Genomic DNA, 26,942 nt, shown 5'->3' with positions numbered 1-26,942 from the left:
TTGAAAACTTCGTTATTCTTTTGATTGCAAAGTTTGAATGATAATATTAATTACAATCGACAATCGTGTAACTTTGTGACGGATGAGTTTTTAATACTCCTTTACGTAATACAAACAAATTTAACGGGGGAAAAGTTCTAGATTCACCATTAATAGGATATTTAATATTAATCACTTATATTATATTTTAAACTTTTAACGTTTACATGTTAACCACTTTTACGTGGTTTAACCTTGGGTTTAACTGAAAGATAAGCTCATAAAAGAGCGTAAATATAAAATAATGTAATGTAACTAATATATCAAGACGCTGCGCTGTGTAGCAGTTTAAAAATATTTAGATGTTATTTCAATTTTAAATAAGGATAGTTAAACTAACATATTTTCATTGTATTTATTCTAGAATAAATTCTTCATTTCATTAATTTATTTATGCGATGAATTAAAAGTAACAATTGCTTAAAAATATACCAGCAAAGTATATAAGACAGCACTATGTATTAGATAAGGTTGTCACAGAGAGCAATAACCGTAAACTTTCATTGTAGTGAGAAGAGGCACATAAATAGTTTTATAGGGGTCCAGTCGGGCGCTCATGGCTTCGTTACTAGTGATAGGAAAGGTTTTAGGGTTAGCCTTTATGTCTGTGTTGTGATCGATTCAATGGATCACAGGAAAGCATCAATTTTTATTTTATATTTTGAACGTAACAATGTCAGGTAAACAAATTTTTTACGCATACACCGAAAACTTTGAAAAAAAAAATTTAATTGCCAAAAATACATTTCGGAAACATGAAATTTTTAATTATTTTAACGTACGGTCACACCCCGGACACTCCATACAAAATTATAGTTTTGACAGTCACACTGTAGAGACTGCAAATGTGTGTGTAAACTCTTTATGGTTGGCACATTTGTGACTAGCGTAAAAAAAAATTCGCGTTTTTCTGATGAAATACATCCGTAAACAGCACAATATCTAACCATTTTCTACGAAAAACGATAATCACAAATCCAAAATAATAAAATTGCTTTAAGTCAATTTGATGAATGTTGTCAATCTTCGTTGCGTTTCGTCTAAAGACGTCGTTGGTATCGTCCTTGCGGGGAAATGGGTACCATAACATGTCTGATCGTGCGGGGTGAGGTAAGTGTTTAATTTTGGCGGGAGGCGGAGAGTGTCCGTTCTGTAGCGTTTAGCTACTATTATGTATTCTGTGGTACGGTTTCATAAGTTTAAGCGTAGCCTTTGCCGCGCTATTTTGAACTTAACATTTTTCATTAACTTCATATTTACAAATCTATACAATAAATAATATCAAACATCGGGGTCCTAAAATAAACTGTACCCATTTAATACAAGCAGATAAAAGGGGATGAAGGCAGTTAAAGCAGAGCGTTACATAACTCGAAAGCGTTAAATATTGACCGTGCGAGGGCGGACGGCGTGGGCGGGCGGCGTTGGCGGCTCGCTGCACTTCTCAATATACCGTATATAAAAGCGTTTAAAATGTTCTACTATTACCCTGTATTTAAATGAGTTGAATGATTCCATGAGTAGATAGATATCTACGTAGTTCAGTACATTTTTTAAACTAGAAAAATTAATAGGTACGCTGACGTACGTTTTTGAGGCGAAAATAACACTTCAGGCAGTTCAAACAGGGAATTATATTTTTATAGACAAGGTCTAAGTATAACAAGAATTAACGATTTCTTTCATCCTGAACCTGATTTCTAAGAAAAAAAAAATATTTATTACAACTCAAAGATCGCGTATACACCAAGATCACAGTCACCTCATTACCGCGACGAACTTTTAAAATTGTTTATCTTTATTAGTGTGAATAGTATAACCAGTTACTTGACTGTCTCGTTAAACTCCAGTGGGCGCTAAGTTCCGACGAAGAGCCACTCTCTCGTAATGAGACGAGAGGCTAATTGCTTAACTGTTGTAAGTATCTTCACTTTCTGTTATGGCATTTATATAATTACCAGCTAGTTTTGTCCGCGTCGCTTGAGTGCTAATTTTCATATTGTTGCGTCATTATACTCTGACGTTAATATTTGTTTAATGTGAGGAACTTGGTGAGGAATGACCTTGCAAAAGGAACGGTTTTATAGCATTTGTTACCTATTTTCATAATATCATCAAAATTTTATTTTAGCGTGAAAGTGTAACGGTACGTTTTGGCTTGATAGTTTTTGCAATAGAATCTAGTTTCGCCGATAATATAGCTTTGTTTAAATTATTGCTTCAAAGATGTCTATTGTAATTTCAAACCTATTTATTTGTAAGATTTACGTATTACCCGCCTTCTGCTTCCTTTGATTTGATATCATGAAACCATAATTTAACAATGATTCCAGTCCTCATTTTATCAAAATTGAAACTCATCGTATATCAATAAATACGGTCAATATATTTGCACATCATTCCCAAAAACACAAAAACGATTAAAACCCGTAGATAGAACACGGCGAGCTTGAAATAGTAAAATTTAATGGTTAATAAAAGTGAGATACCGTATGAGCAGGTACGAGCATTGTGCCCGCGAAACATTAAAATTTACGGCCAGAGAGTCAGGTCATTGTATTCTAGTACTGAATATTATACACTGAAAATCTCTTGACAAACAGGCTCTGGAATGTGGCTTCACTCGCGTGGTAAAGGTCTTGATTGCTGAGGTCATGTATGCAAATTGGGCAATAGAACTTTTTCATTTCGATTTATTCCTATTATAAATGAAAAAGTGTGTGTATTTTCATGTCCAAAATGGCTATAATTGACTAGAATGAAGATGAGAGTTACACACGAACAAAGCCGCAGGACCAACCATTCTCTACATAGAGGCTAAAGTCACCTGAATTTTTAATAAGTTTAATTAATAGATTTATCTCCACCCAGTTTAGCAAAGAGCGAGATAATGAAGAAAATGGAAAGTCAGTTAGTCTAATGCCATTACTCTCAGCGCTACTCACAAAGTCGCGTCTAACGTCTTTTAAATCCCTGAAAGAAAAAAAAAGTTAAAAACTGTGATTTTGCGAGTCCCCAGTAATTGTAGGGCGGGCGCAAACAAGCCGAGACAGGTAATTACAGGCCTTTGATCGTACCGCCCGGGTAAATACGCTTTCCTGTTTACCTTTGAAGCCTTTCCCTGTAATTTCATTAACTTTCCGCGCCCGGCTCCGCTCGTGCGTATCGTGTTTCTAAACTTGAGTTTCCGAACAATTTCGCCCCGGTAATGCTGCCTTATCTTTCGGAAGTATGAATGTAATTTCTCAAGGAATGCTTGTGAGTGTATTTTATAACATCTAAGTGATTGCTGAAGCCTATTTCACGATGGGGCTTTTTTTCAGTGTTTAATATTTAATATGCGTTGAATATGTCTGCTGTTTTGCTCTCCATATATTATAATCGCCTTCATACAAGTAAAATGTAACAAATAAACTTGCAATTATAACCCTCAATCGTTTGATAGGTTTCCAAAGAAATATCACATTAAACTAGTAAACTAAAAACCCACTACATCAGTTGTTATGAGGAACGATAAATTGTCCGCAAAGCGCATGGTAACGATACGAAGTTATGGCGTTTTCATTTAAGCTTTTAAAAGCTATTTTGTAGTTATGATTCTGTTAATAGGTACTTTAGAACGTACTAGATTCCGTTTAATAAGATTTTACAAAGTAGAGTCATCTGTAAGTCATAAGACGTCTGGTGAAAATTATAAAATTAGTAATTTTATATGTTAGTACTTAACGTTGTATTTTCAATTTTTTATCGTGTGTTATAAAAAACTAATTTTCGTTCGTTCTATAAAAAACATATTGCATGTTCTAGGACAGGCTTTTGCAAAAATACACCCAGATCCATGCGACATACGCAATCAAAGCAAGCCGTATAAAGCAATGTCGCAAAGGGATTTTTGGTTGGAATTTTCAGTGACAAATCGAGTGACCTGAGTTCTGAAATACTGAAGTAAAATAAGGTATCACGCTAGTGATACGACAGTATTACGCTAGTGATAAAGAAATGCTTATTTCATTTATTTAACACTCAACATAATTCAGTTATTGAGTTATTGCTACTATAATAAAATTATTGTTCATAATCTAATACATTACGTACATGAATTTGGACGGATAACTTTTGGCTGCTCTACGATGCAAATACATTATTAAAAATCTTTAACACACTTAAAAAGTTCTAGTATTCTTAGAATATATATTTTCTAACAAAAACCTAGTCAAAGATTCCTTCCAATCAAATAATTATTCATTAAGAAGCGTCAATCGCAAAACAAAATTGTTTATTTTAGTATGGCGTAAATAAGCGATTACTGGAGGCGCCTCGGGATTACCGGCAAGTGAAATAGCCATTTAACTTTGTTATTAGATATCAGAGTCTGTACCGGTGTGAATTCTGCTCTAACTGTGCGAAACGATTCGAATAATAAGTTAACAAAACTTGTTATTTATGATTAAAGTAGTTTATTTAAATTAGGTTTTAGTATAAAAGGTATGGGTTATGGCAACAATTCTGTTTTGGACTAACGTTTGGATTTGTGTGTTTGTAAATTAATGATATACTTTTGTTCATATTCATATCAGTTGATATTCAAGAGCTTTATAAATATTCAATAATTAATATATTACAGATAGTTACAAGCACGTCCAATTAATAAGTCAAATTAAATCAGCCCATTATTTCTATCAGAATCAATAGCTTACTTCTAAACGTCGACTAACACAACACACTATTTCTCCTCATCTGTGGTCTATTCCACATTTCTGTGTTATAAATTATTATTCATCTAATCCTGTAAACCAATTAGGTGCGTTTGTCCCATCGTCGGTTCGTCCTGCTCGGCTAACAAGGCTGATTGTGTCGTAACTGAGTCGAGCTCTCTTTGACATGGCTTACCCGATTATATACATGTAATTCTCTATCATTTGCAATGGAATTTGTATTAAATAATTAGCAGTTAATTGAATAGTTTTCGTTTAATATCGTTTCTTCGAAGTGATTAATTAGCAACAAGGGAACATTAAATCAAAGATTCAGATATATTCTATCGATAACAATGAACAATGAATTTCAATTGATATTCACGTAATAAACGTTTCTTTGATTATGCCTGTTAAGTGTGGAATGAAAATTAATGATGATTTAATAATAATAAATTTCATACTTTACAGTACCTGCTAATAAAATTAAATAAAAAACTCATAACGATGCATTTAGACCAAACGAACATAGAGCTAAAGCAAGGGGCATTCTTTCGTGATCTTTTAGTGTAAACAAAAACACGTATTCAGTGTTGTTCAGTATTAGAACATTGCATAGAATCTTTTCGAACGCACTAAGAACAACGAAAGAATGCTCTACGCCTGTTTACATTAAAATAATTTGAAATAGTGGGGTTAGAATGAGCATTCGTTTGATCTAAATGCACCGTTAATCAACACTCTACATAATACGACGACTGACCGGTTGGCTTGGTTGGTAGAGACCCTGCCTTCCAAGTCAGAGGTCGTGGGTTCGATTCTCACCCAGGGCAAATATTTGTGTGATGAACATAGATGTTTGCTCTGTGCCTGGGTGTTAATTATCTATATATATGTATTTATTTAAAATTATATATGTATATTTATGAGCCATTTGGTTTCCGATAGCGAAAGCTTAGTATGGGATCAGATCGTGCCGTGTGTGAAATTTGTCAAAAAAAAAAAAATACGTGTGGCACTCGGGGACTGCCGCGGTAAAGCTATTGCATAGCATGCCTTCAAGCCACACCTCCGTGCAAGTCGGAGTGGAGCGTGAGGTTTTTTCGTTACGCAATTTCTGGATTCGGTCCCCGCGCTCAAGGCCCGCGATAGAAGCTATGCAATAGCTTAATACTTTGGTTAGATTAGAGTACTCACACTTCAATGGCCTTGTTCCAGTTGATGACGTAGCCACTCAGCGCGAAGGTCTCTATGTTGACCACGTGCACGTTCCCGCGCTCCGTGCCCACGTGGATCCATTTTGATTGTAACGGCAGGTGCAGGCTGGTTATACTGTGGATATTATGAATATAGTGTGCGTTATGGTTATCATTAGTTTGGTAGAAACTTTAATTTTTGAAGTGAAACTTCTTTAGGCGCGTTGAGAGTAAAATTTCAAGATCGCGTCATGGCAATACCATCACGTCATGGAGTAAGGCGACGATTTTGGTATCTTTGAATCTTGCCAAAGAAGTTTCACTTGTGACACGTGTGCTCGGCACATACGCTCTTTTACGGGTACAATATTAGTTAATGAAACTAACTACGAACGAATTTTATAATTGTTTTCATTTAAATTTCCTGTTATCTTAATCTACATATGCATGAAAATGAAAATGTTATGTCGCTTTGTAAGAACTCAAAAAAAGTCTTCAAGATCTAACAGTTCTTCACGATATAGCACCCACTTACAAATATATATCTTTATAATCTATTATTCCGAAATTCTCATACTAAATATTTTAAGGCCACTTTGATATCAAAATACATTATAAAGCTCGCTTGAAAAACATCTTAAAGGTCGGAATAATAAGCTATAAATACAGTATTATGGTCCATATTTTATAAGTCCTTCGTGAAGACCCAATTTAAAGCTAGACGGTTCCCTAAATAAGATGCCTAGGATATTTTAGCCTATAGCTTACTTTATTATATTCAGCGAGGGACTTGAGGTTTATATATTATAGTATACTAATAGGTAACATAATTTTTTAGACAAGTCCAAAATTTCTAGATAAATTTCTCTTTCAATATAGAGTCTTTACTAAAAAAAAGTAAAAATATGTATTCGTAATAATGAAATGACGGGACTATAATCACCGTCCTTACTTTCCATAAATAAACAAGTTTTATCATATTTGTAAACAAAAATAACTTATTATAATATGTATTCCGTTTTAACATTTATAATTATGAGCAGAAACAGCACCAGAGATTAGATTTTACGGTTAAAGGATAAAGATAAACAAAGAATCTACAAACTTTGTATCATCTGTTATCTAATGAATTCTCGGGAAATCGATAGAAGTTGCTTTTCTTCACTGGTAGCTCATCGATTTGCATTTATATGGTAATGTTATTATGATAACAAAAGATTGTCCAATCGACTGCACGTTTTGTATAATTAAACGTTACAACGGTAGATAAGTTTTCATATTTTCAAGAGATTTTTGATAAACTCAAACTCAAACATTTATTTATTCAATTAGACTTCTTCTAGAAGCACTTTTGAAACGTCATTACATATTTTCAACATTTACCACCGATTCGGAAAGCAGTATATCTACGGAGAAGATCTGGCAAGAAACTAAACCGTAGTTGCTCTTTTAAAATACATAATATGTAACTTTTTCAGCACATAACTCTTGAAGGAATGAATGTGAAGATATTTGTTGCTCTATTACACAAAATCTGAATATAGGGTTTACAGAACTTACATGTACTAAATTATTTCCTGGTTTAACATTTATATTTGTATACAGGCATTTAAATGTTTTATTGCTATGAAAATTGAAATGAAATTATCTGTTGTTATACGAGTTTTATGTTTGTTCGTGTAAACTTTTCGAACCAATATTAATAAACTGATACATGAGTGTGTGTCTTGTACAAGAAGCTTTGAGTATAAAATTGATGATCGACTTTGAAGTAAGTTTTGTAGGTACTACTTTGAACTTTTATCGCAAGAACATTTATAATTATAAGAACCTGTTACAACTAATTTGTTTCATTTTAATTTTAGTGTATTTGACAATAAATAAAAGAAATAACTAGGCTTGATACGAACGAAGATAATGGTTTCCCATTCATTTGCAGTTTTGAAAATATAATAAAACTATCGAAGAATCACTCTTGACAATATACCTACGTTAGCTGAGAGGGTTTTATTATACTAAGAGTAGACGTTCGAGTATACTCGAATATTGTGAACGAAATAGAGGTCTCGCAACTTACAACTTATATATTAGATACAAGTATCCTTCAACAATACCTGGCTTGTCATATAATACTTTCTGATAAATGATTTCTCTTGATACATTAAAAATAAAAATTGAGACACATTCAATCACCGGCTACAACTAAAAAGTTTTATCAAAATCAATAAATGACTGGAACAATAGAGTAACAAACAAAAAAACATACGCTTTAGTTCTGTAACTGTCAGTAAAAACTTAACGACCTAAACGTTCACAGAAAATTAAATAAAGTGTCCATATCACCACCAACCGCCACGGTAATAGTTAAATCGCGTGCACACTAACAACAAAACAGATAAAAACTACAGTTAACCGTTACTGCCACCAGTTAAATATCATAATAATAACTATGGTTCATTGCCAACACTATATATTTGTCATAAACTCTAATACGTAGGCCGTACTCGTTAAAATTATGAGTGTTCCCTCCATATGCCTGTATTATGCAAAATATCTCTGATTTTGAATTAAAATACAGATTTGGATAAAACATTGAATAAAATAACTATGCATTTGACTTTGATTTTTTCTTTCTCTTTTAATTAGATATGCCTATACACTAATCGCTGCATAGAATTATTGATAGCTTTCTCAGATTATAAACAATAGATAGAACATTGAATCTTTAAAATGTACCTACTGTGATAAACAGACTATAAAATGCTTCTAAAAATGTTTTGGGCGGGCTCATCTGTCTAGCAAACTCGACATGATGGATACGGCTTTTACTGTACTACCTATCCAAGTTACTTAACTTTTATATACATATAAGATATATTATTGAGGATTTTCAAGGAAACCAATTTGTTTCTCTGTAAATTAAAAGTTTTATTTTAATAGTTTTCACAATAGTTTAACATACAAATAGTTTGTTACTACAACAACTTAACATATTTAATCTCACCTGTAAATTAAAAGAAACGACATTTAAAGTCCACATATAATAAATCCCCAATTATATCCCTTCTATCTTTCAGTTTTATTATAAATTGCGTTGCACACCAGCACACAATACTTTAATCCTTTCTCGCCATTTTTTCTTACCGCTACGTCAATCCGTGCCACAGATAACGTGAACGCACGAATCGCGGCAAATTTGAATATTGATGAAATGGCATTTCATTACATCTCCCCCCCCAAAAGAGAAAATTCTAAATAATATATCTATATCCTAAACGTTAATCTTCATATTCTGCTGTTACTGGTTGTAATTTAGTTATGTGAAATAGTGATGATTCTGTTTTTCTGTTTCCGGTGTCAATCCTATATATGGAGTTTGATATTTTCTCCAAAATCTTGAAAGGGCCTATTAATAGTTCGTCTAATTTTTTCCTATTTAATCTGTTTCCATTCTCCACGTATACATCACTCCCTATTTGTAATTCTAGCGGTTTTCTATTTCTGTCAAATATTTTCTTGTTGTAATTGTGGGATTTTATTGTATTCTCTAATGCTAATCTTCTGTCTGCAATCCACTTGTCTTCGTTTTGTATTGTTTTAATTTCGTTTGGTAGAATAGTGACATTTGTACCATCAAGTAAGTATTTTGGTGCAAATCCTGTAACAGAGTGTTCCGTTTCATTATATTTCTGTATACATTCTCTTGCGACTGTTGTCCATGATTTTTTGTTATTTTTTTCATTTATTCTGCATCTTATTTTATTTACTATTGTTTGATTTAATCTTTCGTTCAAGCCATTCGAGAACGGTGTATTGACCGCTGTAAATATTAATGTAATATTGTTGTCCTGTAAATATTGTTTAAATTCTCTGGAGTTGATGCCCGGGTATTGATCTGTTAGAATTATTCCAATCTCATCTGTCTCGAGAACTTTCTTTGTTAGTTTAATAAAGTCACTTGCATTCTGTGTTTTAGAAGTTACAATAAATGCATACCTGGTGTAGTGGTCTACTAAAAGGTGTAAATATTTTTTTGTTGACCTAGATCCTCCAAAGCCACCGATAGTATCTATTGACATTATCTCAAACGGTTTTGTTGCTGGTCCCAGTTGTGACATTAGTCCAAATTTTCCTTGACATCTTGATTTATTTTTTATACATATTTCACATGTTTTACAAATATTTATGATATTTTTTGTTAGATTTTTAGCTGTATATACAGGGCTTATCTTTTTCTGCAATTGTCTGATACCAATATGGCATAAATCTTCATGCACCTTTTTAATAAGTTTTTTACTGAATTCTTCTGAGAGGATAATCTTTTCATCTTTCTTTATTCTTTTGTAGTATATTTCATTTTTGTGTATAAGATTTTGTTTATTTTCTATTATTATTGCATTTTTCTTTTGATCTTCAATTACATCTTTTATCTGTATTAAATTAACTATTTTCAATAGGTCCTCTTTGTTATCTTCTGATTCTAATACTGGGTTTCGACTCAAACAGTCAGCTTCAACATTTTCTTTGCCGGGTATATATTTTATTGTAAAGTCATACTGAGATAGGTAATATGTAAGGTCTCCCAATTCTTCATCCGTCCTGCATTTAATATTCATGTTCTCTAGAGGTTTGTGGTCAGAATAAATAGTGAATTGTTTTCCAATGAGCCAGTGTTGCCAATACTTAACTGCTTCTTTAATTGCAAGACATTCCAAATATATTGCTTTTTTCCGTTTTTGAGTTTCATTCAGTTTCTTTGAGAAATATGCCACCGGCTTGTCTTTGCCGTCTAGTTGTGTCTGTTTTAGTATTGCCCCAATACCCCCTAAAGATGCATCTGTAAAAATTTTAATTGGTAAGTCATTATCAAATATTTCCAATACAGGTTGAGAGCATAAATAATTTTTTATTTGATTAAATGATTCTTCACACTTCTCTGACCACACAAATTTTTCATTTTTTCTTAATAAATTATGTAATGGGTCTAAAATAATTGCACTTCTTGGTATGTATTCGTGGTAGAAGTTGATTTTACCCAAAAATTGTCTAATGTTCTTTTGTGTCTTAGGGGTTGGAAAATGTTTTATTGAGATCAGATTGTCTTTAAGTGGTCTTACCGAATTGTGCTGAATTACATGTCCTAGGTACTTTACCGAGTCTGAAGCAAAGGTACACTTCTGCAACTTCAATCTAAAGCCTTCTTTTATTATTGCCTCTAATACATCTCTAATGTGTCTCAAATGTTCTTCAAAGTTGGACGAGTATATCAAAATATCGTCAATGAAGTTTACTGCATATCCTGTAAGATTGTGCTTTCTTAGAATATTGCTTAAAATTCTCTGAAAAATTGCTGGTGAGGTTTTCAGGCCAAAAGGGAGGCAGGTCCACTGGTAGTGGCCCTCCTGTGTGACAAATCCTGTTTTACTTCTATCTCCCACCCTTAGTGGTATTGCCCAAAATGCTGAATTTATGTCCAGTGTAGTAAAATATTTACAATTTCTAGTTTTAATAATTAAATCATCTATTAATGGGAAAGGTTGAGCTTGCGGTACAACAATTTTATTCAACTCTCTGAAATCTATGCATAAGCGGGATTTTTTATTTTCACCTTTTTTAAATGCCATTGTCACTGGAGCAGCGAAAGGACTGTAAGATTCTTCTATTAAATTATTCTTTAGTAACATGGATATTTGCTTTTCAATTTCTAATTTATCTTCTATTGTACATCTATACGGTCTTTTACTACAGTATTTATTGACTAATAAGTCTATGTGAGCTTCATAATTTCTAACTGATCCTATATCATACTTGTCTTTAGCAAAAATTGTTTTAAATTCCTTTATAATTTTCTCTATCTCAATTTTCTTTTCAGTATCTAAGTGTTCAATCATACTTATAAATTCCTCTGTTTCTATATGTTCATTGAAGTTTATTGCAAAAGTCTTTTTATATTTTTTTATATTTTCGTTTTCTTTAGGTATTCTGTCTTTTTTATTTACTATTTTCTTTTGTTCTATCTGCAAGTTTTCATTTTGAGTAAGTCTGAATTTCTGTATCATATCCAATCCGATTATAAAATCATCAAAATCTTCTGGTTAGGGAGCCAGGTGCAAATTTGGTTAATTATTTCCTCTCAAGAGATAATTCGTCAGACGCATCAGAGTATAGTATTATAAAGCCTCGTGAACGTCAGCTGGCGCTCGGTTGGGGGGGTGAGCGTTAGTACCCTCCCACGCACGTAGGAAAAAAAAATACATTCATTCATTTCCTCTCAGCTAAAAATTTGTCAAATTGTAGCTAACCCAATATATCAACGAAAAAAAATAATCAGCTGGTTACAACATGGTGTATTATACGTCAGCTGGTGTCTCGAACATGAAAAAAATAAAATTATTTTCCGTGATTTCCTCTCAAACAAAAATTTACCTGATGATAGCTTATATGTAACTGTGGATATATATATAGGTCAGCTGGCTGTATCTTGGTGGAAAAACCGTCAGCTGATACTTTGAAAGTTATTAAATAGGAGTTAGACAGAAGCATCTATTGCCAATTTATATGCATCAACTGACTAGGTTTTCCTCGAATTATTGCTAGCTGATTTTTTTTATTTATCGCATCAGTATATTAACAATCAGCTCACAAATTTTCATCTGAGATGAAATGACGTATCTTTAATTATTATCGTTATTTTTAAAAATTCAAGCAACACACGCTAGCATAATATAGACAGTAATAAGGTACTTGGAGGTGGTTAGTTGTGCGCATGATCGGGGTACTACGTACATTCAGCCACATCGGTAAACATGTTTTTACAAATATTATAAACTGCATTTAAAAATAACTATCATATCATCAAATTCACATAAATACCTAAAAGTGTAACAAATATGAAATAACCCACTAAAAACATTAGTTAAAAAATATAGTAGTATAATATATAATTAATAAAGTTATTACTTATCTTTTACGGGGACTTATGTTGATGGAATTCCACGTATCTCGATGATTTTGTTAATGTCTCATTATATTCGAGACACCAGCTGACGTATAATACACCATGCTGTAACCAGCTGATTATTATTTTTCGTTGAGATATTGGGTTAGCTACAATTTGACAAATTTTTAGCTGAGAGGAAATGAATGAATATAATTTTTTTTCTTAAGTGCGTGGGAGGCTACAACCGCTCACCCCCCCAACCGAGCTCCAGCTGACGTTCACGAGGCTTCATAATACTATACTTTGATGCATTTTACTAATTACCGCTTGAGAGGAACTTGGTCATAAAATCTGCTTCTGGCTCCCGGACCATTCATTTTCTACAACATATACATCCACTTCTTCTTCCATATCAAATATTTTTATTTTTATTGTTATCAAGCCATCTGTTTTCTTCACACCATTAACCGTTTTCATATATGCAACATTAACATTATCTTTATTTTCTTTTACTTTTATTAGTCTTGAATTTATCAAAGAGATCTGTGATCCTGAATCATAAATTCCGCTTACTTCTATTTTATTTTCTAACAAAAGCTTGATTTTGATTAATGGTGTACTTACTCGTTTTTTTTATTAGTATTTATATCTACTTCAATAATTGAATTATTGTTCACAGTTCTGGCTTTGGTACCCCTTTCAGATTCATTTTTATTTTTCTTGAACCAACACAACTCTTCTGGATGGTATCTTATTCCTTTGTCTAAAGATTCACACGTCTTACACGGCTTCTTTTCATTAATTTTATTTCTATGAAGAAAAGTAGCACTTCTTACCATAGGTGAGTTCTTCTTGTACATCATACCTTCATATTTTCTTAACTCGTTGAACAAATCGGTAGTGTTGTTGAGTTCATCCCTGTTTAATTTGTTTAAGATAAACCCAGGTAAGCCTGTTGCAATAAGATCTATTATTGTTTTGGAGTCTACTGATTTGTTTATGTCTAGTATGAGTCGTTCTTTTTTTATTGCATAATCAATTAATAATCCTTCTTTATACTTGAATGAAAAAGCATATGAGACCATGTCCCATCCTTGGTTTTTAAACGTTTCCAAAAAATTGTTTTTCCATTCCTTCCATTCAGAAGTTACTGTTAGTTTGATGGCCATCGAGCTATACCAATCCAAACAAGATTTTTCTAAAAACAATCTCAATGTTTCAATTTTTGTTTCATCTTTTGTAATACTGAAGCGGTCACACTCTTTTTCAAAATTCTCTATCCATTGCAATGCATTACAATTCTTACTTGTGAATTTTTCAATAATAAATTTCTCCGAGACATGTCTTAGGTTATGTTGATTTTCTTTATTCGTGGTAGTTTCAATTAATTTTTCTAATATATTTTGTAAATTACTATCTTTGTCTTTTGGTTGTATGATGCTAATTTCTTCCAAGTATTGATCCAAAAATTGCATATTACCTTCCTCATCTGTATATGTTTTCTTTTGATCCTCATTTAATTTTATCCAAATTTTTCGGCTTTGATGCCTCTTCTTTATGCTGTTTTTTATTTTCGAGAATGTACTCATTTTAACAATACATGTATGGTGAATGACCGGTTTCAGATCATCAGGTAAGACATAACATTTTCCTTCTTCTGTAGTAATTGAGGTTATGGCTAACACATTGGATTTGCCATCATTTGAAGCTATCATCGTAAACTCAAACTGCAACCGGTCCATCTTCTTTTAGTTAACGAAAATGTCGTTTTATAAGATATATTATTGAGGATTTTCAAGGAAACCAATTTGTTTCTCTGTAAATTAAAAGTTTTATTTTAATAGTTTTCACAATAGTTTAACATACAAATAGTTTGTTACTACAACAACTTAACATATTTAATCTCACCTGTAAATTAAAAGAAACGACATTTAAAGTCCACATATAATAAATCCCCAATTATATCCCTTCTATCTTTCAGTTTTATTATAAATTGCGTTGCACACCAGCACACAATACTTTAATCCTTTCTCGCCATTTTTTCTTACCGCTACGTCAATCCGTGCCACAGATAACGTGAACGCACGAATCGCGGCAAATTTGAATATTGATGAAATGGCATTTCATTACATACATTTAGGGTTTTTTTCGATACATTTTACCTGTGATTTTACCATACACTACAAAATGGAAAACTTAATACACGAGTTTTTATCCATTGTACTAGAGCTTATTTAGCGCTGTTCATAAAAACTTTGTAGCAAGACATTGAAAGTATAGGAATAAGTGCAAATCGAGTGTAATTATAAACATTATCCTCAATAAATACCAAATCTGTGAATACTCTCAAGCGTTAATCAACGCCATTCATCGCAATCAAATGAACGGTAAATAAAAAATGTACACATTTAATATTTCCATACAAACGTGTCAATCGTTACACGGAAGAGCCTTTTAAATCGGATTTTTAATGAAATTACACGCGCAAAATTTTCCCGGAAAATAATTTTCAATTTCAGATCCCGCACACGACATAATAGAAGCAATTTGCGTCAGTACAGTACGACCTTTTGACTCTTCTAAAGCGAAAAATTTGCAAAGGCTTTTTTTTAAAGTGCTGTGCATTAATTGACGTTTCAAAGTAAATAATTTGGTTGAACCGCGCTTTTGTTCCACAGATTGTATAGATTAAGCATCGAGAAAATTTTGTTTATGGTCATTGTTGCGATTTATTGTCTTTGCTATTGTGGCAAAGTTTTTAAATATTTAATTTATAAGGGTAAGGTGTGAATTACAAAAGAAGTAAATCTTACAAATAGGAGTTATTGTTTTATTGTTTTAATTTTGTTTTTCTCTTACTTCATCTGTTATTGATTTTATTAAATAATTGGACTTTTAAAAGCACGTCATTACAAAACTTTACAATTTATTTCTACTGTATAAAAAAATAACAACGACTTCAAAGTTCACCCACAAATATTTCAAATAGAAAACAAATAACAATATCCACAGTACGACCAATTAAAAGAATGAGTATTTAGTACGCGAGCCCTTGTAAAATTTTACGATTTTTATGTTTGTTTCGTGTCGGCGGGTTTCGCGCCATTTCCCTCTACGAGTACACGCTTGTTTCATATGTTTTGTTTCATTATTCTAACCCCAGTACATTGATTTCGACATTACATGTGTAATTTACAAATAAAGGACTGCTTAGGTAGTTAGGTACTTTATGAAAATTTACCTTCTTTTTTCGACGTTAAAATATATTGCTAAGTACATGTATATGGAATATTTAACGTACCTAATAATTACATTAAAATTAATAGAGCGCGTTTTAAATTCTTTTATAATCACACAATGGTTTTTTCAACAATTTACATGATTACACTATGTTGAATTTATATTTTTGGTTTTATGGCATTCAAATGCTTTATAAATATAAATTTATAAAGAATAGAAAAAAAGTCCCGCCTCGTGATCGAATTTTTTCTATTCTTTATAAATTTATGATTACACTATTATTTAGTTTATATCTATTCTATTAATAGTCTAATTAAAATATCATTGATACAGAATTTTCTTATATACATATGATATTCCGCGTCAAAAAATAAACCTTCTACCAATCTCTACATTTGTTATTAAAAATAAAACTTCTAAACAAAATATCAACTATAATATGTAAATAATACATAGTAAGAGTAACCGAACAAAGACACCGCAGCCACTAAACAATTCAAGAGATTTTCGTTCTTTTAAAAACTTCCAGAAAACTCAACGTACGAAGAGATTTAATTTTCAACAATCCTTTTTCCAATAAGCTCTGTGTTTGTTTAAATATTGTGTCACGACATACTTTATAAACAAGTTTGTTTGTTTGTTTGCACATAAGAATACGTTATACGGAAGAAATACTGATGTAGATTACTTTTATTCAAGGGTTGAAGTTCATGAAAAAGGTTTTTGTTTGTTATTAGTGAATTTTTTTGACACTATAAAAATGTGGATCAAAAAGAAAGAAAAAGAGTGTGTGTACTTATGTACACGCGTTAGAAGTTATACTTCTTTGGCGTATGGAAAAAAATACTAGAATATACAACTTGAACATAGTTATCAATTTTCATACCTACCACCTAGAACTAGCTTCATGCTGTTAAATTTAACTGTCGGTGTGCGCGCGCATCGTAAAAATTCACTCTCATCATTTTTCTCCATCGCGCCAAAAGAAGTATAACTTCAAAAATCTTCGTAACAGAATCGAAATTCCAATTCTGTCACTTTTAAAATACTAATTATCTATTTATAAACACGAATAAAAGTTATACAAAATACTTTAGTCTTGTGTATACGAATCCAAGCGAAACCACAGCAAGCGGCTAATCCCTCAAATGACAAATCCAATGTACTCACTCTACAAATAATGCTTTGTGCGCTTCCATCAAGTGCGGTGACAACAAGGGTGTTCACGTTGTATGCAAATAGGGGTGGGGAATTGATTTACCCCCCTCCCAGGGAAGGGGGGCGCTATTGTTACACTGCATATTAATCATGGATTTTAGATAATATACCGAATACCTGGCGTTGCTGTGAAATTCAATCGAAGCATACCTATTGCTTAGATATTAATTATATGCTAGATATAAACATAACTAAATATGCATAGTAAATATGAATTTTAAAAATATAACTTTATATGAGGCTATTAAATAAAAAATTTTATAATATAAGGGACTTTTTGGATGATAAATGTTTTTGGATTGACATGTATAATAATTAATATATACTTGAACTAAACTATAATAATTAATGTTTATATAATATAATTTTTTTTCTGATTATGCGGAGCTGTAAAACTGTTTGCATGCCAGTTTAACTGGCGAATGTGCTGTACTTTCCTTATTGTAATAACTTGTAAACCACATGAGTAAATAAAGATATTAATTATTTATATGTAATATAGGCAATGTGCAACACACACGCATGTGCTAAATAAACTAGGTAATTCAAATCCATAGTTCTTATTATTTTATATATGCTACTATTTAATTTTGTTTTACTAAACCGAATAATAACATTAAGTGCATCATTAATCTCTATGTTTACAAACATTTACGCAACATTGTTAAACCGGTGCATTTTGATAATTTTTGCGATAATTCAATGACAATAAGTTCTTATCAATTATGTCCTCAGTAGTGGGCGGGGCACATTCTTTTGTTTTAATATTAAATAAATCCGATTATGACAATTAACTGAGTTATTGTATACCTAGTTAAAGTATTATGAATATCAAAAAAGATATGCATGTACACCTTCTTCTATATTTTTTTAAGTTATAAAAGACGCCGTTAAGCATGTCGAATTATTTCATAGACTTAAATATGCTTAAAAGAATTTTTTAAGCTTGTAATGTATTCCCTAATTAAAGATACACAATATCTCATAAGATGTTTTTAAAATGCAGGCTACCCTAAAGTAAAGGTACTTATGTTAAATTTGTATCAATCACATAAAATAAAATAAACCCATCAAAAAAACATATTCCCGTCAATTTGTCATGAAATTACATCAACCAATACGCCACGAGGCAAGTTAACGGCCGACATCTCGTCTCTCCGCTCGCCATAAACTCTCATAAACACGCCGTTAATGAAAAAGCTATCGAGGATAACGGCTCTTATTAAACATTTTACTTCTCAAGGTATATTGGCAAACTTTTAAGTGCTTCAAGATAATCCGCTAAAGAGAAAATACGAAGAGAAATGAGTTTTACATTCATTGCAGATTAAAAAGCTTTTGAATTACAAAGGGAGCGTCCATAGAGCGTGAGATGTATTTTTTATTTTTTGAAAAATTGCGTGATACCTATTTGCCGAGACGAGATTGTCCTCATCGTAAGATTAAATGAGATTTGACTTGACCCGTTCCCTTAAATACCTCACGTAATTTATGGACGCCCCCACAGTTGCGTTGTTTCACTTAAATATTGGCAATATATAATGAAGAAGATTAAAATATCGTTTTGTTGAAATGCACGTAATAAGTAAAAAGGAATTCGTACGTTACGTCAGTTTAATTAAGCCTCTCGTTCAATGTGTATTCTTCATGAATAATTACGGAAATGTATCGGATAATTCGGATATTACAGATTACGTATCCTTTATAGTGCGTTGTGATATAAATTTCGTTAATCGAATTACTATGAAGATGAATTGATCAATGATTTTTTTATATTATATTGGAAATAATTTAATAAATTACAATTTATTTTGAAGTAAAAATATTTAAAGGATTTAACCTTACCTTTATTAGAAGCGTTTCCTAAATATAATCAAAATATTTCGCCCTTTTTGCCAATTTGGCGAATTGAAGATGAAAATGATTTAATTCCAACATTGTTAATAATTAACTCAAATCAACAGGGACTATATCTCTTAGATTTAATCAATCCAATTCGTCAATCCGTTAGTCGCATCAAAATTCATTACAAATTGAAACAATTAATTAGGAAATAAAATTAGCATGGAAATATAAAGATAATACGAGGTGTCTGAGATTTAAAATTTCATATAATCTATTTAGAAAATATAATGCAAGTGCTAAAACATTTATTATAATGATTTTCCACCAGAAAAAACAGGTATGTATAGTGTATGTGAATATGATAGATTTAGCATAAATTAAAATATGTTTACCCATTCAGTATTCAGAACTATGAATAGAGTGAAAATCTAACAAGATCGATCGCTGCAGCGCTTTCGAGCGCCTTTAACGAATTTATGCTCAAAGTTTTCAGCGCTTTAGGTTGTATGGTCGTTATTGCTTTGAATTTACTTTCAATAGTTTGGGAATGTCAACGTAAACTGATTGCAATTGCGCTGTTTATGACAAGTTAATACCTCCAAATATACATTGTATGACTATTGAATTTAACTGTTTATTTACAGAACAGTTATGATATAAATTGGTATTGATGATATTTTAATTAAATTTAGCTATGTCGAAGCAATATATCATTTAGTGTTAGACCATATGGGATGCACGGTACCTATCCCAGAGTCTTGAGAAGTTTCATTACATATTTCTGCTTAAATTATTAGTAGAACTATCCAATCCTTTATACTACTAGGTTTCCGCCCGCGGCTTCGCTCGCGCAGTCAAAGAAAAACCTAGTTATCATTCCCGTGGGATTTCCGGGAAACCTTTCTCAGGTATCAAAATATCTCCATACCAAATTTCATGAAAATTGGTTCAGTAGTTAGGCGTGATTGAGTAACAGACAGACAGACAGAGTTACTTTCGCATTTATAATATTAGTATGGATTTATATATTTCTTATCAAATAAATGTACAAGTATAAGAATATGATGAAAGTAGGACAAAAGCTTCAAAATAATCCCGCCAAAATTGTGCTCAAAATTTATCCGTTGACAAACGGTAAGTACGTTCCGATATCGCACAAACCGGATTGTACATCTAAATTAAAGCTTCAAATGCAAAATATGAAGATAAATCCGAAACGCAATCAATTGCGTCCGATTAAACCCGGGTAATTAGGGGAATGACAAACGATGGGGTCGGCGGGGTGCGTTTACCTGCGGAATTAATTAAACGCTAAACCCCGTTGTGACTACCTCCTGCCGGATCTGTGATCCACGCGCTTGTATTATCTGTGCAATAAGATCTGTACTTTTTTTTAACCGACTTCAAAAAAAAGGAGGAGGTTATCAATTCGGCCGGTATATTTTTTTTTTTTTTTTTTTTTTTTTATGTATGTACACCGATTACTCCGAGGTTTCTGAACCGATTTACGTGATTCTTTTTTTGTTCGATGCGGGATGGTGTCGAATTGGTCCCATAAAAATTTTATTCGGCTAGGCCTAGTAGTTTTTATTTTATGAGCATTTTTGTCTGTACTCGATGACTTAATTTCAATGTAGCAAGTAACTTTGATTCACTTCCCGGTAACCGATTGAGCTGAAATTTTGTATACGAATGTAAATTGGATAGCGATGAAACATTATCATGACATGGAGCTGATCTGATGATGGAATCGGAAGGTGGCTATAGGAACTCAGTAATATATTGACTCAACTTTATCGAGTTTGGGCTCGTTTGATTCGTGTTGAAAAATACACTAAAAAGTATTAAATAAAAATAACTGCGTTAAAAACAACCGACTTCAAAAACGGAAAAGTAAGAAATAAAAAAGATTTGATATTATTAATTACTACATATTATTTTTATGTGCTATTTATTAAATAGGTTTGAAGTCGGTGCCAAACACTAAGCACTTAGTATTAAGCCCATGCACCGACATCAAACCTTTTTAGTAAATAGCACATAAAAATAATATGTAGTAATTAATAATATCAAATCTTTTTTATTTCTTACTTTTCCGTTTTTGAAGTCGGTTGTTTTTAACGCAGTTATTTTTAATAAAACATACTATATTGAATTGGCATATGTGGCCAACGCGCTTGCAATGTTCTATAAAACATTTCAGTCCTGGCTGAAGGAATGTACGCGCGTTTTTTTTTATATTATATTGACGTAAGTAGTTAGCTGGGACTTATAATTTTTTACATGATCTTAATTAATTAAAGTAGACTGAGTTTAAACCTACCTACATTAGTTTCAAAAAACTTTTGTTAATAACATCTTCTTTAATAGTTTAACATTAAAATCATAGTGCAGTGGCTACAAAGATTTTTATGAATATTTTCTAACCATTTTCTTATGACGCTCTGTAGGTATTATATTCTAAAAGACAGAGTAACTTCAGAAGATTTCCTACCCCTTACCAAAAAGGTACCTTCGTATCATATTCTGTAGAGTAACAATAGTAGTCAGGTAATAACAATATAATCTAATAGGTAATAGTGATATATTAAGTAGTCTTCTATTCTTACCGTTCCCTCTGAAACTTGAGCGACTGCACGCGCTGCGGCGGCTTCTGGCGGAAGGTCCACAGATGCAGCTGGTCGTCAGCCGTGGCGGTGACCAGCCCGCCGTCGTTCACCAGGAACTTGGCGTGCAGCACCACCTCGCCGTTGTCGTGGCGCACGTGAGCGTCCACGCCGGGCCCGCCTAGACTGCGTGCTGTTCAGGACTTATTGCATTTTGAGAATAAAGATATAAACAAAAGAATGGAGAAAAGGAGTTTGATTGAAGAGTCATTATATTGAGATAACTTACAGTCTTCTATTATGACGATTAAAAGTACTAAGTAGTAACTAGATACATGAGTGGACATAGATCTTTAATGTAATAGAGACAATTCTATAAGATCAAAATTAATTATATTTACTACGGAATTTTATACTTATTACTACGGAATAGTCTCTTTTAAAATTGGTATAATGATAAGAAATAAATACCTACTTAAGTCTAATTGAATCCATTTAAATTAAAATTATAACATTTTGTAATTTTCCAAATACTTTAAAATTATATTAATTATGTAATATAATTATTAATTAAATTCGAAAATGTATGTGCAAACACCCTGTATTATTTATTGCCAAGTGGTCCGTACCACAATTTCATCATATTTCCAACGATGCTCGTCTCAAAGGGCAAACAGAGAATGGTCGGGCAAATAGATGTGATTAGTGGTCGCCTGTGATAGCGTTTGCTTGCAAACCGAACGCATCTTTGCGATCATCCGTTTTGGGTAAATTGCCTTTGATATACAGGGTGTTTATTTTGGTGTGGGTGAATATATTGTGCAGAGATGAACGATTTATAGAGTGTGTTGTGTTTAGTTTAACTAATTTTAGATAAGCGCATAAAGTATACCGTTCAGTATTTAAAGGGTCGGGTTATATAATGAAAATATTTATTGATTTTTAATTCGGTAAAAAGTCTTTAATTCCAACGAGGAGACTTTAAAATTTCTATAAGATACAGGTAGGTAGAGCTGTGTATAGTTTTTAATACAACTGACATAATATATTATTAGATACAAAAAAAATACAAAAAAAAAAAACTACTAAATACTTGAAACATCCGATCAAACTTGGGAACCACTGATCCGATTTAGATAATACCATTACCACAGGAAGTCACATTATCTCTGAGTGCTCGAGACACACGTGTGGTATAAATAAGTAACGGTAATGTTATCTGTACGAAGATATAAAATATTACGATTATATACACTTGAGAAGCATGTGTCCCTTGCCCCCGAGTGGGGTATGAGGCAGGTGTGTGACAGCTGTTTCGATATACATTTTCCCAGATGTCTGGCGAAGTGCCAAAACCTTTTATTTCTCATTCCTTCGAAGATTTAGGTATATTCAACCAGAATGTAATCTAATTTACATCTCACTTTAACTAGCTACTAGTTATTATTCTGTGTTCACGATTGCTAAAGAATCTAAATACTGTTATTATTTCGCCTTTATACTTATGAATAAGAAGTGATAGATTAAAAAAATAAAAACGCATTATAACGAATTTTTAACCGTGATCCATTTAGTATTTTTATATTTTAATGTTTCAATGGTCGAAGTGGTTTAAATACCATATTGAAAAAATCGCCAAAACGTCATAAAAAGCCAAGATAGTAACTAAAACGTATAAAAATTAACTCCCTTAAAAATATTTTTTAATGAATTCATATACTGTAAGGTCCTGCTTAACTTTTTCCCAGTGGCCACTGCTATTACGTACATTTTAAAATATGCTGATTAATACAGAAGCAGAGTTAAATTAAATTAGAACTTGGAGGCTTCCACAGTATTATGAACACGAATTTTATGAGAGCGACCCCACTTTGCATGTATGTATAATGTATATATTTCCCTTGTAATTTGTAAAGGATTCACTTGGTTTCGCTTATTCTATTATAAGTGCAAAAAATTATTAAATAGCCGCGTTATGTGCTTTAAATTCCCAGATAATAAATGAATACATAATGTACTTGAATTTGTAACTGAGATTGAAGTAAATAAAACACATAAAGGACATAATAAATCTTGAAGAAGACGTACCTAATAAGGAAATTTGTATGCAGGACGATTATATCCGTACGATGCATGATACGAGCGCAGATGGGAGCAGTTGAATAGTCCCGTGAATATATATACATACAGTCATGAATTCGATTGTATAATCGTTCCTACTTGGAATATTATTAAACAACAACAAAACTGTCACACAAAGAACAAACAAAGCAAAAGGAAAGCCAGTTTCAATTACACATTACAATATTCATACTCGTAAGCGTATGTATTTAGCAAACAGAATGTAATGCGTATAAAACCCTGGTTAACATATTTTGTTAGAGCTAATTTATTCTCTAATTTGCATATATATAAAATAGGAACGGTCCTGAAATAAAACAACAGATGTTATTAACCGTCATCAAACTTTACTGAGCGAGGCTCTCAAGGTCCATAGTGTTCGAGCTGAACTGTCTGAATGTTTCAGAACTTAAAGCTAATGTTTAATATTAATAATGAATGTTTTGTTGACTGAACGTTGGAAACTTTCGGGTTTGCGATGAGAACAGAAATCGGCGGTTTATCCTACTAATAATATAAATGCGAAAGTTTGTGAGAATGGATGTGTATGTGTATGTTTGTTACTCTTTCACGCAAATACTAATAAACCGATTACAATGAAATTTAGCACACATATAGAGGGTAACTTGGATTAACACATAGGATAAGTTTTATCCCGAAAATCTCACGGGAACGGGAACTATACGGGGTTTTCTTTAAAAATGCGGGCGTAGCCGTGGGCGGAAAGTTAGTTGTTAATAAATGTGCGAATTAAAGTAATATAAGCTCGACCATTTGGATTGATGGGTGAATGTTTGTTCCCTAGACAGATGAAAAGGCAAATTATAAGGATACAATTACTTTTTAGACTGTTATTATTTATTAATTACCTACCTATATATAATTCGTAAATACGACTCTACATTTTATGATTCCATATTATAATATCGATGTAGGTAGTTAAAACAGTTATAAAATTTATCAGATCCACAACCGACAACCATTTCATCATTCAAAAAGTGAAAATTAATGTTTAAATCATTAAAATTTTACACTGAAGACGTTCGAATGCCATCAAATACCGTAAAGAGGTCGTAAAAGCTTTCAGCGACATTATTTAGAGTCATGCATAAAACATTATCATGGTGATAACAGCTATCATATATACCACATTGTCGGTATATATAGGATATTAACCTAGTTCGCTTTATGCCGCATTGTCATTGAAGGAATGGGGATGCATGTCCCGTCTGTTTTCAAATAAAAATGAGATTATGATGTGGCATGTCGCATGTGCGAGACATAACATAGGAAAAAAATATACCAATCGCGTTTTACGTTTTTAGAAACCACCGCTTTTCAAACTTATATAATCTACAGGTAACTAACCTGAGTGAAAAATATGGTTTTATTTGATACTTGTGTATTTATGTGTTTTTGGTACACTAATAAAATACCAAACGATTGACATCCAGAGAAAACACACTCATAGCAAACCGATACGAATAAATAAAAACAATTTTCTTTTCTCCGTAGGTAACAACAAAAATACTAAACAACAATTACAAAAAAAAATGTTGTGTGGTTTTATGAAACCACGGTAAAAGTGAAACTTTTTTTCACACTATAGACATTTAACTAAAAATTATCGTATTTGTACGATAATTATCGTACGTATCGTGCGTCACGCGACATGCGCTAAGCAGACCAAAAAGTTTGAGACGATGTAATAAAAGTTTCACTTAAAAAAAAAACAATATGTTTTACCATACTAAAGCATAAATAAGATACTGTAACCAAAAAGACGTAACTAAACATATCAAATCACAAAGTGCGACTCGACTCCGTCTGGAACGTGCTTGAGTGTGAGTTTCTGTGTTTAGTCGTTTATTTAATGTGTGTATGTATTGTATATGTATGTACGTGTAATCTGTATATATGTTCACGGCATAGTATTTCCTTATTTGGTGTTAAAGGATTTGTATAGCTTTCCAAATGCGACTTCGTTCGCTCGTGGGTACTTCAAATTTCAAACCCGACTAAGCGACGTTCTCAGGAAATACAGAGATTTTCAATTTGTAGCCTATTTCTATATTATATTTTCAAGTAACACAACACATTTCATTTATTCCAATATCATATTAATTAATCAAAACTGGATCAGTCATTTTAGCGTAAAAACAGAAAATAACAACTTGTTCACTTCCCGATACATGTTCTTTAATTTTTTCCGATAAAGTGTACCCTACTTTTCCAAATTTCTCAATTTTGCTAAGTTTCTAATAGCTGTGATAAATCATAAGGTTCTTATCATAATGTTTCGATCTCATTGTGGTTAGTGGTCGAAGCGAGATTACGGCAGTTAGGGGTGACTTAATAATTCACAATATTAATTGAGGCAGTATCCAAGTATTAACAATTAATTGAACGGTTGGTTTTGAATGGAAACCTTGGAGTATCTGTTGTATTTTATACGATTATCTTACAAATAGGTATAGTGACAAAACACTGATATTTTTTGTTGTTATAAAATTTTTGTAGAAATTGGAAATTAAAATTCATCGTCAGTCGTAGGTAAGTATCTTTTCATCAATTTTAAATACAGAGTTTTAGAAAATTAACGTCTACAATTAAAAGGTTTTTTGACGTAATCAATTAAGCTCATAATATCTAATAATAAAATTAAGAACTGTAAGTTAAAAATTGTAAGCGATGAATCACGGCGTCTGTAAGGTTGACCGTAAAGAAAATTGAACAGTAAGAATGTGAAATGCATCTGCCCCATACCCCACTCGGGGATGCGGGATTCAAAGACATAACAAATAATAGCATATTCGATTCTTGGCGAGAAGCCAGTATGAAGTAGTCCACACTAATTTAGTGCGACGGAAAGTGGAGCGGAGATAGCTGCTTCCGGTGAAGCCTTAAATGTACCGGAAGCGCCGCCATTTCGTTGCTATGTGAATGGGCCGGGAACGTTCTGCGAAACATTTTAATGTTTTAATGGAGTTTTGAAACAAGTGCGCTTTTACGTCACAATAAAGGGACGCTATTGTGTTTCCGT

At 32.3% G+C, this 26,942-nt stretch overlaps 2 protein-coding genes across 2 annotated transcripts in view; both read right to left on the bottom strand.

Annotated features, from left to right (window-relative positions):
* The window catches only part of LOC123697070 (syntaxin-binding protein 5), a 220,656-nt gene that overhangs the window by 26,225 nt on the left and 167,489 nt on the right, over positions 1-26,942 (bottom strand). Inside the window, exons 3-4 of the mRNA XM_045643486.1 lie at positions 21,782-21,964; positions 5,931-6,065 (exon numbers count right to left, since the gene is read on the bottom strand). Of these exons, the coding sequence (XP_045499442.1) occupies positions 5,931-6,065; positions 21,782-21,964 (318 nt within the window). The remainder of the gene's footprint in view (positions 1-5,930; positions 6,066-21,781; positions 21,965-26,942) is intronic.
* Positions 13,247-14,995, bottom strand: LOC123696674. The gene is made up of 2 exons (XM_045643025.1): positions 14,778-14,995; positions 13,247-14,685 (listed from the first exon to the last, which is right to left on the bottom strand). Exon 2 carries the CDS (start codon positions 14,609-14,611, stop codon positions 13,490-13,492), a length of 1,122 nt encoding a protein of 373 aa, XP_045498981.1. The 5' UTR covers positions 14,612-14,685; positions 14,778-14,995; the 3' UTR covers positions 13,247-13,489.

This window comes from Colias croceus, chromosome 13 (genome assembly GCF_905220415.1).
Source record: "Colias croceus chromosome 13, ilColCroc2.1".
Taxonomy (NCBI): Eukaryota; Metazoa; Arthropoda; class Insecta; order Lepidoptera; family Pieridae; genus Colias; species Colias croceus.
Note: the sequence above shows the minus strand (reverse complement) of the source record. Positions and strands in the feature narration are given on the sequence as shown.